Source organism: Equus przewalskii, chromosome 26, assembly GCF_037783145.1.
Source record: "Equus przewalskii isolate Varuska chromosome 26, EquPr2, whole genome shotgun sequence".
Classification (NCBI taxonomy): Eukaryota; Metazoa; Chordata; class Mammalia; order Perissodactyla; family Equidae; genus Equus; species Equus przewalskii.
Genome location: NC_091856.1, coordinates 29117332 through 29131985, shown reverse-complemented (window position 1 = coordinate 29131985; position 14654 = coordinate 29117332). Strand labels below are relative to the sequence as shown.

Genomic DNA, 14654 nt, shown 5'->3' with positions numbered 1-14654 from the left:
CTCTAGGCCGTGAATGCACATGACAGGGCCTATTCCCAGAGAGTTCTCGTTCCAGTGGGGGAGATGGCCAATAAAAAGTAAACCAACAAGGTACAACTGATGGGGATCCTTGCTTCCAGCTTTTAGTCTGTCCATTTTTTGACAAAAAAGACTTTTCTGAGTCCCCTGTTTTGTGGGTCCCGATCTTGAAGGGACTCCCTCTTGCCCCTAGGATCAGGCATTACCTCAGTCTTTCCACTTCAGCAGGTTGTTTCCGTGCATCTCCTAATTGGCTACCAACACCACTCCCTGATGCTGGGAGAAGTGGACAGGGCAGCAATGACAGGGTGAGTTCATGAGTGGTGAGTGACTCCATCTGTATCAATGGTGGAAATTAAGAGGCCGTCTCTCAGCCTTGAAAGCTGCTAGAGAGAACACTGTCCCTCAGCCACTTGGCCTTGCGTCAGAGCTGCCATGGGCCTGCCCCAGTAAGTTCCTAATACGTTGATCTTGCCAGGTGTTGGTGAGTGCCTTCCCAAAGAAAAGGATGAGAACTCTCCTCCTCCTTTGGGAGAAGGTTTGGGATGGGGGTATTGAGCTCACATTTGAGTGAAATGAAAGCGCTTGGTGGAGAAGAATGGGTTCCTTTTTCTTTGCCAGCACCATGGCTGGCCCAGAGTTGGTGGCTGACACATTTTGTGGCGTGAACTAGGGAGAAGCTGTGAAGGCCAGTCTGTGGCCTGCAGCTGCTTCACTCCCTCCAGCCCAGGCCCAGGGCTGCTCACTCTCTATTCAGGAGTAGATTCACTGCACTTTGCGTATTGGAGATCAAACTTCCTCCAAGAAGTAAATCACGTAATGAAAATGTAGATATCTTAAAAATGGAGCACAATGCACATCAGTTGAAATTAACATTGCCTCCCAGGTTCCCTTAGTGACATGAATCTCGAATGAGTCCTTGGGGAACCCCAGGAGTATACCAAAGACAGGTATTTTAAGCATTGATAATCAAGTAAGGGTGTGCAGCAGGAGGAAGCTACTGCACGCACTGTATTCCAGAAAAAGACGATTAAAGCAGACTCACTTTCCAAAGAGGGGCTGTGTGTGTGAAAGCAGGAGAGGACGTGTGCTCAGTCCTCGTCTGCACTAGCGGAAGATAGCCTGTCTGAGGTTTATAATCCTTCTTAAAACAGCTGAACAGGAATACAGATGAAAAGTAGGAAGGTGAGTATCAGAAGAAATAGCCCAAAAAGTTTAAACTAATTGCCTGTAAGAAGGGAGCCAGGGATGGGCAAGGAATTAACTGTTTTTCATTACAGGACTTGTAGTATTATTTACTTTTAAAACTATGTATACATGTTACTTTGATAAAAGTAAAAATAGTTTTTAAACTTCGTAAAGAGAAGACAGCTTACTTTCAAATTCTAGAGCTTTAGAAAGGTTTCTCTTTCTTGCCCTTACTTACGTGGACTTGCTCTATTTGGAAACTTCCTTTCTCCTAAAAGCCACAGTCCATTTCATTGTGTCGGATGTCAGTTTTCTATGAGAACATCATTATTAAATAGTTGCTGCCCATTATAAACATTCCCAAACCTTTTAAGACCAAAATGTTAGATGAAGATAACTGTTACATTGTGATTTTGCCAACATTTTGTCTCTGTGACCTGTATTTTCCGTAGGTTAAAAGCACAAGTTATTAGCTGAGTACTCTCTCCCATTCTAAGAATGACTAATATCTCAAACATAAATGAAAACAGCTGCTTTTCCATAACATTAGAGTCCCAAACAGCTGTCACACGTACATTTTGACATTCTTTTTTTCTTTCTTTTTTTAAGTTGGGACAAAAGTTAGTTTACTGAATCCGCTAATCTGGTGAAGTCTGTCTCCTGACTCCTGTAGCGAGGTGGAGAAGAGGCCATAGCAAAACCCGTTGAGCTAGACTGTAGCTGTCCCAAAAGGCTTGAACTGACTTAAACTGAAAACCCTGTGATGAGAGCCTTCTTCTGCGCCAAGAACATAAAGTCTGTGAGGGCCTGCGGTGGCTGCTGCACCATTGCTGCCTCCGCCAGCGAGCGCGGGCCTCAGCCGACAGCCACTGTTCTCTCTCCAGCTGAAGAGCTTGTGGAGTGCCACCCCCTTGTCGCCGAAAGCCTGAATCAGTGCTCTCTCCGCTCCCGCTGCCCTGGGAGGAGTCTTTTCAGGGATCCTGTTGTGGATCAGGAGATCAGGCTTCCTCTGTTGGCTTAAAGCTGGCCCTACCACTACTAGCTGGGTGACCTTGGTCAGGGCATTCTCCCTCTGAGTTCTTGCTTTAGTTTGCTGTCAAGTAAGATAAGGTCACAGGTAGATCACAGGCTGCTGGTCAGTAGTCTTAACTGTGGAGCTTAATACCTGGATTCTAGAAACATCTCCCTGGTTCCACTCTTGGTCCTGCTACTCTTTCTGGCTCTTTGATGAGTTTCTTAGCCTGTTTGAACTTCATATTCCTCATCTATAAATGAAAATAATACTATCGTTTTCATAGCATTGTTGTGAGAATTAGAGATCCATGTCAAACACCAAGCACTTAGCTGTTATTATTTTATTACTCAAATGTTAGTCCTGTCCCCTCCCTTCACTTTCACTGTTACGAGACGCAGTCATACTCACAGTTTTGTGATATAACACTTTGTTTTTTATGACTATGACTGCTTCGAGTCATGATTCAACAGAGGCTAGCTGCTAAGGAACCCAGCTCAAATTTAGTCCACATTAGGTACGGCCCAGAATGTGTGCATCTGTCTGCCCAGCTGCTCATTTGAGCTTTTCCAGGGGTCTGAGGCCCTTTGTCAGAGCAGCGAAAGCATCAGTGAGAACATAGGTGTGCACATGCAGGAATGACCTGGCATTCCTCTGGAGCACTCTACATCTGGGGCTGGATGTGCAGAAGGGTTAAAAGCTGGAGAAACTTTTGTCATAAATTTTCTCTTCAGCAGGACTTCCCAGGGAACATCTGACATTAGCAGAGAGGAAATGCTGATTGGCCTCAGAGTCAGCTGAAGGAGACAGGAGCTGCAGTGGAAGCTGCTGGATTTACTGTTATTAGCAAGGCAAATGGAAAGCCAGCAGGGCAGCCCAGCTCCCAGATAATAGATCTAACGAGAAGGAAAACTCCCAGAAAGGAAGATGGCTGACAGCCTCCACTCCTCTACCTCCTCTACTGCCATTTTTTCCGTTGCTTTTACCTTTTTGTTTTGTGTGTTTAGCACAAGGAGAAGCCTATTTTAACATCTTAGGTTAAAAAGTCACAATTGGCCTAAAATAAAACTGGATTTTAATTCAGCTTCTTGTCAAAGTTGAACATGGTGCAAAATTGTATTGATACAGTAATAAATAGGTTCCATTTATTGAGCACTTAGGACGTGCCAGACTAAGTGTTTTACATGTATCTCATTTAATCTATAAAACCACCTCATGAGTTAGAAATTATCATCATCTCCAATTTAGAGATAAAGAAACAATGCTTAGAGCACTTGAGTGATTTCCCAAGGTCTTAAAGCTTGGTGGAGCTGATATTTGAGCCCTGCCATGAAAATCTTACCAATTTAGTGGAAGGTTTTGAGGCAAGAGCCCAAATGGCTCTTATGCGGTCAGACTGGGTATTAGCAAGCACTAAGAAAAGCCCTTACTGAGGCTTGTGTCCTGACTTGAAACAAAGCCCTAGTTGGTACAGTAGTGATTAGAAGGAAGGTGGGCAGGCAGAGAGGAGCCAAGTTGGCAGTGGAACTCATCTCTGAAGGATCTGACCCCCTAAAACAGGGAGCAGGGTAGTTAACATCCAAGGACCACAAGGGCTGAGATGGGAACTGCAGCTCCTGGCAGCAAGGACCAGGGAAGCAGATGATGCTCAGCATCCAGGGACAGCAATACAGAGAAGCATGTCCTGAACAGGGTCAGGTAACAAAGGCAACAAGTGAGCGAATATCCTACTGTCAAATTACCTCTAGAAAAAAATCCCTTTAAAATGCCTGTCAGAGGCCAACATACTGTAGTTGTTCTCATTAAATCCAACATAGCTATCTTTTTTCCTAGCATTAGAACAGATGAAAACTAAAAATACATATCTTTAAATGCTAAAATCAAACTTGGCGCATAAAGATGTTAACACTGTTAAGGAGCTAGAAAACAGACACTACCATCCTCCCAATTAAGTCCGTTAGTCATTCATCAGACATTTACCAAGTTCTGTGGTTGCAAAGAAGAATAAGACTCCCCACCTCACACTCACTCTCTTGGGGTTCATCGAGTCACTGAGGATCATCGCAGGTGGTATTTTCTAGACTGTTTAAATTGTTCTCTTGGTCACGTCTCCTCCTCTTTTTTACCTCATTTTTACCAAACTCGTGTAGTTGAATTCAGATAAATTAAATGTGTAATTTATGCACAAAGCAATCCAGGTAGGTAGAGGGGATCAAGGGGCAAGCAGAATTTTCGGAGGCACACGGAGAACCTAACAGGACACCAGGCCCGGGGGCAGGGTTCTGGGCAGGGCTGGCCCAGGGGCAAGGAGAGTCAGCTGAGTGAAACATGAAGGCCAAGGCCAGATTAAAAGAAAGGAAGCCTTGTTTCAGTTGGCCTGAAATTGCAGAAATCCTCTTGCCCTGGAGCAGAGCCTGCTGGTGAGAGGAATAAGTGGTGCAACTTTCCCTGTTGTGGGGAAGCAAAGTAGGCCAGTCTGGGAATCCGGTAGGCTTGATGTTGTCATGGCGTCAGTAGGAGAAAAGCAGATGTGAAGAGTCCTGGAGGCCAGATAAGACTTAGGGAATAACCCTAAAGGAGGGATGTGATTTTGGCAAACTGGAGGAACAGGCAGTATGAGGGAAGGGAATGGCACAGTAGTGGTGTGGGTGCAGGAAACCATGAAGTGTATGCACTGAACCATGAGGAGACCATTTTGGCTGGATCATGGAGGACATAGATGAACAAGAAATGAGGATGGATAGAAGGTCTGACGAGGAGGGTCAGGAGCTGACCTTGGGGAATGTGGAAGGATCTTAAGCGTGGATGATAGCCTTCAGAGTTTGACTCCAGAGAGCATCCTCTGATGACAGGGTGAAGAGTAGGTGGCTGGAGGCCAGGAGGTGGGTTGGGAGACCATTACTGTGGGCTAGATGGTAAGCCGTACCGCGGAGATGGTAGAGTCTGCGGCCTTGAGAGTTGACGCAATGTCATTGTGTCAACAAGGGAGGAAGGCTGAGTAGGAAGTCTTCAAGGCTGGCAAGTGCGTTCTTCACTCGGCCAAGTCCTGGGAGGCCAGAGTCAGTGTTAAGCGTATTTGCATCTCCAGTGCCTAGCTCAGGGTGTGGCCACGGTGGGTTCAGTAAATGTTTGCTGAACAACTGAGTTAATTCATTGGGAGACTTGTGGTGTCATCATTGGAAATCTAATTACAAGGAAAAAGAGCTGGTTTGAGAAGGGAAGATTAATAAGTTTATAATTGACAGCCCTGTAAAATTAGGAGCAAATAAGTGCCTGGAGCTGTCTCCCTTCCTGGAAAGGTGGGCCCAAGCTGTTCACCTCAGTGGTGCTTCCTTGGAGAGTTGGTGGATGCCCCTCAGAGGCCCTGCAGCCTACTGTCCCATCCCGGGCCACTGACACCCCCCTGTTTGTAGAACACTGTCACTCTTGGTGCCTCACTGGATCTGCTCAACAGCCTGTCAAGTACGTAAACTATTATCCTCATTGCGGAGGAGACTGAGGTGCAGAGGATGTGGCTTACCCGGGCTGGCCTCTGGCATAAGTGGGTTTGAATGAAGCCTTCAGACTCCACTGTTTCATTACAAAGTCTCATACTGAAAACAGTTGGCCCTAAGCCTGCTCTCCATTTACTCGGGTTGGAGTCACCACGTTTGTATAGCTCAGAGAAGGCTGCAGACAAATGAAGTCTCCTTTTTGTTTGTTTCTTTTGTTTTTGTCCTTAGGTGCTTGTGACTAAATTCACTGATTTCGCTGGCTGTCAAGGCTGTGTTAAGGAAAATGGGTTTGAACTGCTCTGGTTTTTGAGGACTGGACTGGATGTCAGAAACCTTTGCCATCACGGGAGAGTCTGTCACTCTGGATTTACTATCTGTTCCCCACAGCTGAATTCCTCAGCACTGTGATTTAGCACCCTGGCTCCCCATCAGCCGGTTTTGGCATTTATTTGAATGCATTACCCCACTGGTTTCCATAAACTATTTTACAATTGTTTAAAATAAATGACTGTTTATTTCCACAAAAACCATCTGTATTTCTTTACAGAGCAACAGATAACTGTATGTAAAATTTGGTAATGTCACAGTGACTCAAGTTAAGAGAAACAGATTAGATTGAAAAATTGGATGCTAAGGGACAGTGTTAAAGGTTTCCATCCTCTCTAACACCTGATATCTGGATTTGAAGGAGGAAAAAAATATTTCTTTTTTACAAGTAATATCAGGCCTTCTCTCTCCAAAGGGAAGTGCCTTCACGCTGGCTGGATAGTGACAAGATATGGACTATTAGCATTCCTCATGGAACTGAGTGTCTGCCTCTTTCAGCATTCTCTCTGCCTGACATGGTGTGTAGGAGGCTTCTGCCCAATGGCTTCCAGCCTTCTCCAAGCTTTGAAGTTTGGGGTTGTCCATGCCTTAGCTCTTCTTGTCCTGATGTGAGTGGGCTCCGTTTAGGCCTGTGTGTTACAGCTCAGAGAACTCTGGTAGGAAGTACATTGAGACTAGTTGCTGTGGCCAGAGAAGGTGGGCCTGGGCAAGGGCTCTAGACTGCTTGGGAGGCAGGACTGGCCCCTGACAGTAGTGGTCTTCCATTCTCCAGCCAGTGTCCAAAGCAGGAGAGTGACTCAACTTGATCCACACCAGCTCCGTCCATCCCCAGGAAACCCAGTCTGAGTTGGCACACTATTGCGAGTCTCCAAACAGTGGGGATATTGGGAATGGGATGGAGGTGGAGCTTCAAGTCTGCTTTGGAGGGAGAGGTAGTCAGGGTGGAAGCCTGGCAGGCTGGGCTTCCACTTCGTCACCAAATATTCGCTAGGAATGCAATCATGCTGAAATCTGCTCTCCACCCTCAGCATGTGTACAGCTGCTACCAGAGACAGGCCCATCCAGAGATCTTTTTAGTATGGGTTGCACAGAGAAGTCCAGAAGCAGTGGCACCTAAGCAGAGTTTTGACTCCACGAGTAGGAGAGAATAAGTACTAGAGAAGTGAAGTAGAGAGACAATTATTCCAGACAAAGGGACTAGTGTGAGCAGAGGCACAGAGGGTTGAAATAGCATAGTTTGGAGGCTGTTTCTGGGTTACTGTGTCATTAGGTGGGAAGTGGGAACAGGAGGGAGATGAGACCAGTGTGGCAAACCTCCAGAGGTTGCAACCTCTGCTGGAGAACTAGAATCCACTCCCTCTCGAAGAGTGCTGCTTGGAAAGCAGAAGCGGCTACCCAGGCAGTTGACTGGTTGAGTCTGTGGCGCAGCTCTAAGACGTAGGTGCTGTTATTATCCCTCTTTTACAGATGGGAATGTAAGGCACAGAAAAGCTAAGTAACCTGCCCAGGGTCACACAGCTAGTAAGTGGTGGAGCTGGGAATTGAAACCCAAGCAGTCTGGCTTATAACCATTATAGCGTACTGTCTCAAATGTCTTGGGGTCAGTAGAGGTTGCAGGGCATTCCCTAGAACAAACACACACACACACAATATTGAGTTTAGGGCAGGGATCAAATCCAGACCTCCTGCCTACCCACAAGCTGCAAGAACCGATTCCTGACACACCAACTCCTGTCTCAAAGCCTGAGCGGAGGTGGCAGGACTGCCCTAAAGGGAGGTTAAGTAGGCCAGACGGAGACAATATGGAGTCACCCTTTGCTTTCCACAGCCCATCTAGAATCCATGAGGAGAACAGGACAGGGCAGCCTAGGTGTCCAGACTGGGGTGATGTAGCAGCAGATAGGCAATCTGACCTTGGTCTGCAGTCATGGTTTCTCTTTGTGAACAGCCGCAGGGCACCAGCAGCCTGGCCTCAGATGCTCAGTCCTCTTCTCCTTTGCTGCCCAGCTCCTTTGAGCAGCTCTGGAAGCGTCTGTGCTCCACCCCATGGCTTGACTCTATACCATTTTAGTTTCTGGCTTCCCACCTGCTTAGCTGTCTCCCCAGCAGCCACTGAGCCCACATGATCTGTGAGGAGCCAGAAGTGGTAAGAGGGGGCTCCAGAGGCCACAGTCCCTGATCTGATCCAGCTGGAATCACCTCTAAGATTGTTTAACCTCATTTTTTAAAATTGGACTTTTAGTGACAAAAGTAACACCAATATATACCCACTGTCAAAAATCCAAACAAGGTAGAAATCTGTAAAGTCAAAAGCAAAAGCCTTCGTCTTTGCTACTACACCATCCTACACCCAGAGGCAATTCTAGTTCACAGAAGAACGTGAGGACAGTTTGCTTCGTATCCTTCCAGATTGGGGTGTGTGTGTGTGTTTAACAGATGTGTACTCACACACACGTGTACACGCATATATATATGTGGGGTTTTACTTTATTAAAATGGAACATACTCTATACATTCTCTATCTTTTAAAATTTAATAACATATAGAAATCTTCCCATGTCTTATTAACTTAGCTTATTTTTTTGACGCTACATGACATCCCAGTGTACAAATATATTGTGATTTATTTAATAGTTTCCTACTGGAGAGTATTTAGGTTGTGTGCAGTTTTCAATATTAAGACGGTACTGCAGTGAGCATCTTGAACATATATCATTGCGTACTTGGAGTCATGTTTCTCACCATAGATTCCTTTGTTGGGTCAAGGTGGCTCAATTTTAAATGCTACTTTGTCGAACTCATTCTTCTTGACAAAGGTTCTTGAGCAAAGAGCCTGTTGCTGTGCTGGAGCTCTGGGAGTTGGGTTTTTAAAAAGCCCCTCAACCGCATCTTGAAAGAGTGCCACCATTGGGGCAGGAAGGCGGGGTGGGGACAATGACAAGTAGACAAAGCTGCTTCTAAGCCAGCATTCCCATGCACTGAGAGAAGCAAGGCCCTACGGCAGTTGGGATGGAAGAGCTCTTGATTCTGACAGAGATTCAGGCAAGGCTGCAGAGAGGAGAGGCCAAAAGGTGTGCCTCCCTGCTCCTCCCAGGAGCCCATCTGTGAGGCTGGGTGTTCAAGAAGAAATTTGTTCTAAAGAATTACGATGCTCCTGCATTTCCTCCTCCACAAAGAAGGAAATCTCGCCTGTACGCCCTTTCCTTTCCTCCTCTTGGCACTCTCTGATTGATGATTGGAAATGATGGCAATACATAAACTATTTTTCTTTTTATTTTATGACCTGGTAATAGCAGTAACATATTTCCAGTAAATGTTTTCTATCGCAATAAAAAAGTTGTAACAAGACTAGAAATGGGTATAGTTAAACCCTAAAGAAATCACACTTTCAGAACTGTGGATTGAGGCAGTAACTCTGTAAATCATTTAACTTAGTAAAAGGCACCCCCTTCCCCCGAGAAATCAGGACAAGCAGCTGGCGTTCACTTTAAGTGCTGGTCAGCTAGGTGCCTGCTGTGAGGACTGGGGGTGGGGGGTGGGGGAGCTCAATTTTAAGACCGACTACCCCCTCTCTTTCCCTCCTAGTCTCCCCCCCAACATCTTCACTCCTTTCTGAACTGATAAATCATGTCAACCTTACAATTCTTTTTTTTAACCCAAAGATCAAGAAGATTCTACAGTGCTCTTTCTGGAATACAGCATAGCAGTGTGGTCAAGAGCATAGGCTCTGGAATCATACACCTGGATTCTTGTCCTGGCCTCACTGTGGGTACCTGACAACCATTCCACATTGTTTTTCTCCTCTGTAAAATAGGGCTTATAATAGGGCCTACCTCATAGAGTTTTATGATTCAAAAAGCTAATGCACTTTGTTAAGGGCCAGGAAGGTCCTCAATGTCAGTCACTATTGTTTTCCAAAAGGGCAATTGATGATTTTGTTAAATCTTGATGGCAATATAATAACTGACAGTTATTAAGTGCTTATTAGATTGTAAACATTGTGTTACACAGTCTTTGCAATTACTCCATAAAGGTTGGGATCGCTAACTTGCCCGGTGTCACATGGCTTGTAAAAGAGCCAAGATTTTAAGTCAAGTCTTAAAACCAAGCACTCTAACCACCACATACCCACCTTCTAGGATTAGACACTCAGCAGCAGCAGAGACAATAAAACTTTGAGTTCTGTCTCACGCCAGACACGGCCTCCTTTGGCTGATAAAGATTTGGAGCAGAAAATGTTGAGAGCCTATGCTCTCAGAACTCCAGGGCCAGGGAGAAAAGCAGCATTTCCTTTCTCTAATCTCAGGCAGAGCGGTCTGCTCCGCAGCTGGTCCTTGTTTAGGCTCCGGTACTCTTAAGAGGATGAATGGCTGCTGCTGCTGTGTGTCTGGTGTCCTTAACGTGCTCTAAACATGAGGCCTTTCCCAGCCTTTGTCTTTAATTTCTGATTCTAGCTGACACCTTCATCAATGGTCCAGTGCAAGCTTTCTGTTGACTTGAAGACTGCTGTGTAAAAGTGGTTTTGCTGTCCTATCAATAATGGTCATAATTTCCCCAATACTCTCATCAGCAGTGAATTGAGTCTTGCAGCAAAGAAATGCAAACCCCAGTGCAGTGGTTTTAAAGTGATTTGTCTTGTAGACGGCGTCTTATTTCAGTAAAATCAGGTCAGTGCAGCACTGCTGGGTCAGATGTAAGTCTGATACAAATTAGTTGGAGAAAATTGATCATTTGAACCTTAGGCTATCTCTTTTTTTTCTCTATTTACATTTGTTTTAATAAACTTTAATCATTATCATCAGGGAAATTCAGTGTCTTCTCAGTTTCAGCCAAGCCTTTGATAGAGGAAAGAATGCTCTCTCTCCACCCCACAGTAGTGGCTTTCCCTTCACAGTTTTGGGGTTTGCTACCGTTATGGTGTTTTTTAAACACTTAACCCCACTCCTCCTTGTCCTCCGGCCAACCCCCTGTCTGGGGTTTGTTTATTGCACAGACTGGCCCCTTGACCAGTCTGTTCTTCATTGCTATTGAAATTTAATGGGGGCAAAATTGCATTCCCAAACATTTGAACCTGAAGTGGCCAGGGCCGAACTTAGTTGATCTCTGGTGATCGGTTCAATTTAGTTACGATTTTTTGCCATTAGGCTGGGACTGAATGATGGTGATTTGGTTGAGGCCAAATGTCTGAAGAAAATTGGCTCTCTGATAAGAGTGCTGTTATCAGAGGGGGCTACCTTCTCATTTACATTTAGATGAGTATTGATTATTTATTTACTCAGAGAAGTGAGATTCGTTTCCAATCTTATCTTTCTCGTCTCTGCTTGTCAGCAGAAAGAGAGATAGAGCTCCTGACATCAGGCCAAGATAACAGCACTTTGTAGTAAAGATAAAAGTTGGAATGGACCTTTTTCTAGTCTTGACTGAAAGGATATGTTTTAAAAATTAGAACTGATGGGTCATGCTTTCAAAACCTTTCCTGAAGGTTTTGCAGTTTAACTAGGCAGGAGAATTGGTTTATTGGAAGAGCCTTGGTCTTTCTTCTTTTGTAATAGGAATTGTATTTAATTTGATTATATTCAGCTGTTTCACTGAGAGCAAATTGTGTGTTGGCTCAGAATAGGCTAAAATGTGACCTTATTGTCATGTCAGCTTGTTCCTTTTTTATTATTTAAATTCCAAATTATCCAATCTGAGCCTCAGAGGGGGTATAAGCTACAGTGGTTATCACTGGAATATAATTCAGTGCTTATATTAAGATCAAGCAGAAAATGATTATAGTCGCCCCTAGAGAAAGAATTATAAGCAATGGAGCTGACATTAAATGCAGACATTTTAGAATAGCTGATGTTGGGTCGGAGCTTGATGTTGGGTCTGAGCTCTGATACTGACAGCGTCAGCTTGTCAGTGATGGCTTTGGCTCAGTGAGGAACTCGAGATTCAACTGGCCCCTGCCATAGAGCAGACCAGGCTTGGCACGGTTTGCCTGGAATGGGTCTCCCTGCCACCCGTCTCCTCCAACCCATTATCGACAGTGCCACCAGAAGAATCTTCCAAAATATAAAGCTGATTATAGCACTCCCCTGCTCTGTTAGCATCTGTTGCTGACAAGAGAGAATCCAAACCCTGACCAACAGTCAGGGCCAAGCAGCCCTGCCCCAGCTTACCCTCGAACCCCACAGACCCTAGGCCATTTCCGTGCTGAATTTTCCTTGGTCCACGTGGGCTCTTCAGTACCTTGTTGCCTTTGCACGTACTGTTCCCTCTATAGGAATGTGCTACTCCCCCATGTTCGCCTGGCTCCAAGTCTTCCTTCAAGACTCGTTCAGATGTTTCCCCCTCAGGGAAGGGGTGGGAGAAGTTCATTGTCCCCTGCTCTCTGCTCCCACAGCACCTTGTCCTTCCCTGGGGAAGAACGCTCATTGGGCTTTTTGATAATTTGTCTGCTCATGAGTGTCCTGCCACCTCCCCCAGCCTGCTTGAGGGCAGGAATCATTGATTATTCATATCTGTGTCTGGGACATTATCGATGCTCAAAAAATATTGTTAAATGGATGTATGGATGGCATTGTAACGTCACATACCCTTTGATATCTGTGCTGTCATGGTCCTGTGGGTTCTGACATTGTCTCGTCGTTTTTACACTGTATTTGTAGGACTTGAGAGACTAGGGAACTCGAGGAATCCTGGATGTTGAACAAGTCTCTAATCTTAAATGCTGCCTGTAGCTTAAAAGCAAGCCTGTTTCAATAGATAGGTACCCTCTCCCACCCTACGTGTCTACCTTGGGCACACGTGAGAAAGGATGTGGACATCTACCTTGAGGCCAGCATTCCCTGCCACCGGGTATCTTCCCTTAAGGGGGCTGTTAGCCTCTTGTGACTCTCAGGCTGGGGATCTGCCTGAACCTCGTTGCAGCGGTTTCTGGTTCCAGCCTGTGCTGGCGATAATAGCAGCGGTCATTGAGCCCTTTGCTAAGGGAGTCAAGGACTGTCTCATTTAATCCTCACAGCAGCCTTCTGAAGGAAGTTCTCTTATCCTCATTTTACCGATGAGAAAATACAGAGGTTAAGTAACTTCCCCAGAATGCAGAGCTGGCAGTGTTACTCCCTGAGAGGGTACAAACACCAGGAGTTTCTGCTCAAAACTCAGCCTTTCCTCTGATTTGCTCACACTTAATCTTTTTCTGGCTGCAGGAAGCTCTTTCAGATTAAAGCAGCTCCCTAAGCTGACGAATGGAAAAGAGTTGACACGAAGGCCTGTTCATGAACATGTTCAGCCTTTGACTCTGTCATTTTCCTCAGATAGGTCGTCCTCAAACTTGTTCTGATGCTCAGCAATAGTAATGATAGGTTAATTCTTTTATATCCCACTTCAATCCAAAAAGCAGTTGGAATACATACATTATTATAATAGGATAAAAAAATACATGAATTGAAAAACTACGTGAAAAGAAAAGGAAAATAAAGGTCTAGAGGATTAACTGACACAGAAATGTGTGTCCAGTCATCACGTCGGGTCACATATTTAGTGCTGAGCTTCCTAATGGGCAAAGGAGAAAGAGACACAGCATCAGTTAGTTACAAGAGTTATGTTAATCTGTCTAAAGACACAAAAAAGCAAGCAGGTTGCTCCGAGGAAGTGCAGATTTTCTCTATATGGAGGTCTGCAGGAAGTTTCTCCCTTGGGGTTTAGATAAGACGCTGAGTGATTGAGGCAATGGTATGGCTTCTCTCTCTTCAGGCTTCTGCCCTTGCTTCCCACTGGATTTCAGCTCTCAGCTGTTAAGGAATTGTTAAATCCTTTTACATTTCAGTCAAGGATTAAAGGGATCGAGGAAGCTGGACTGAGCTTGTATGTATCCACCACCCAAAAGAGACTACAGATTTTGTTTGAAACTTACGTGCTGAGATGTTTGCCTCAGGTTTACAAAATCCTTTAAAAGTCCTGCCTGGGTATTATAACTTAGAACCCTACCAAAGTGCCCAGAACAGTATTTTGTTCCTAGACCTTTCGGTGACATGGTATTACTACAATAAATACATCATTGGAATGCCCAAGCAGGTTTTCTTGTCGTGGCAGAGTAACTGCTTCCCAGAATATTCCTTTTGTGTTCCCCTCTGCTGTAAAGTAGAGGGCATGTGGCTTCATGCGCAGCTGTGACATTTTAAAACCTCTTTCCAAAGGGTGGATGTTGCCTTGAGAACTATGTCCTGTTCAGTGTAAAAGAGCCTGTAATATTTTATATAATCATTTCTTTGGTAAAAGTATATTAATAGAAAATGACCTCACAGCTTGTCTTTTTTAAAATGGCCTTTGGCTGCTATTTTTTCTTACTCCCCATGTCAGCTGCCTAAAAATTAAACAAGCATTTGATAGAAACTATAGTTTGATATATAGTAGGTCTGGGTTGTCATAATCTTGATTATCATCAACAGACATTTATTAAGAACTTGTTATGAGTGAGGCTCTGTGGTTCATATGTAGTAGAGAGAGTGTAGGCCTAGGCAGCCCTGGCTATGAATCCTAGTTCCACTGCTTCCCGTGGGACACTGAGCAAGTTATTAGCCTCTGTGAGTCACAGTTTCCTCTTCTGTGAAGTGGAATTCATACTCTTT

The 14654-nt window shown here is 44.9% G+C and overlaps 1 protein-coding gene across 34 annotated transcripts in view; it reads left to right on the top strand.

Moving 5' to 3' along the window:
- Positions 1-14654, top strand: part of MAPKAP1 (MAPK associated protein 1) — a 225504-nt gene that overhangs the window by 151279 nt on the left and 59571 nt on the right. For 2 of the 34 annotated variants that reach the window (XM_008521935.2, XM_070596502.1), the window contains exon 8: positions 5941-6239. The exons of the other annotated variants lie outside the window; for them this stretch is intronic. In XM_008521935.2, the coding sequence (XP_008520157.1) occupies positions 5941-5954 (14 nt within the window). In that variant the 3' untranslated portion in view covers positions 5955-6239. Of the gene's footprint in view, positions 1-5940; positions 6240-14654 lie in introns of those variants that run through there. 34 annotated transcript variants of the gene reach the window in all.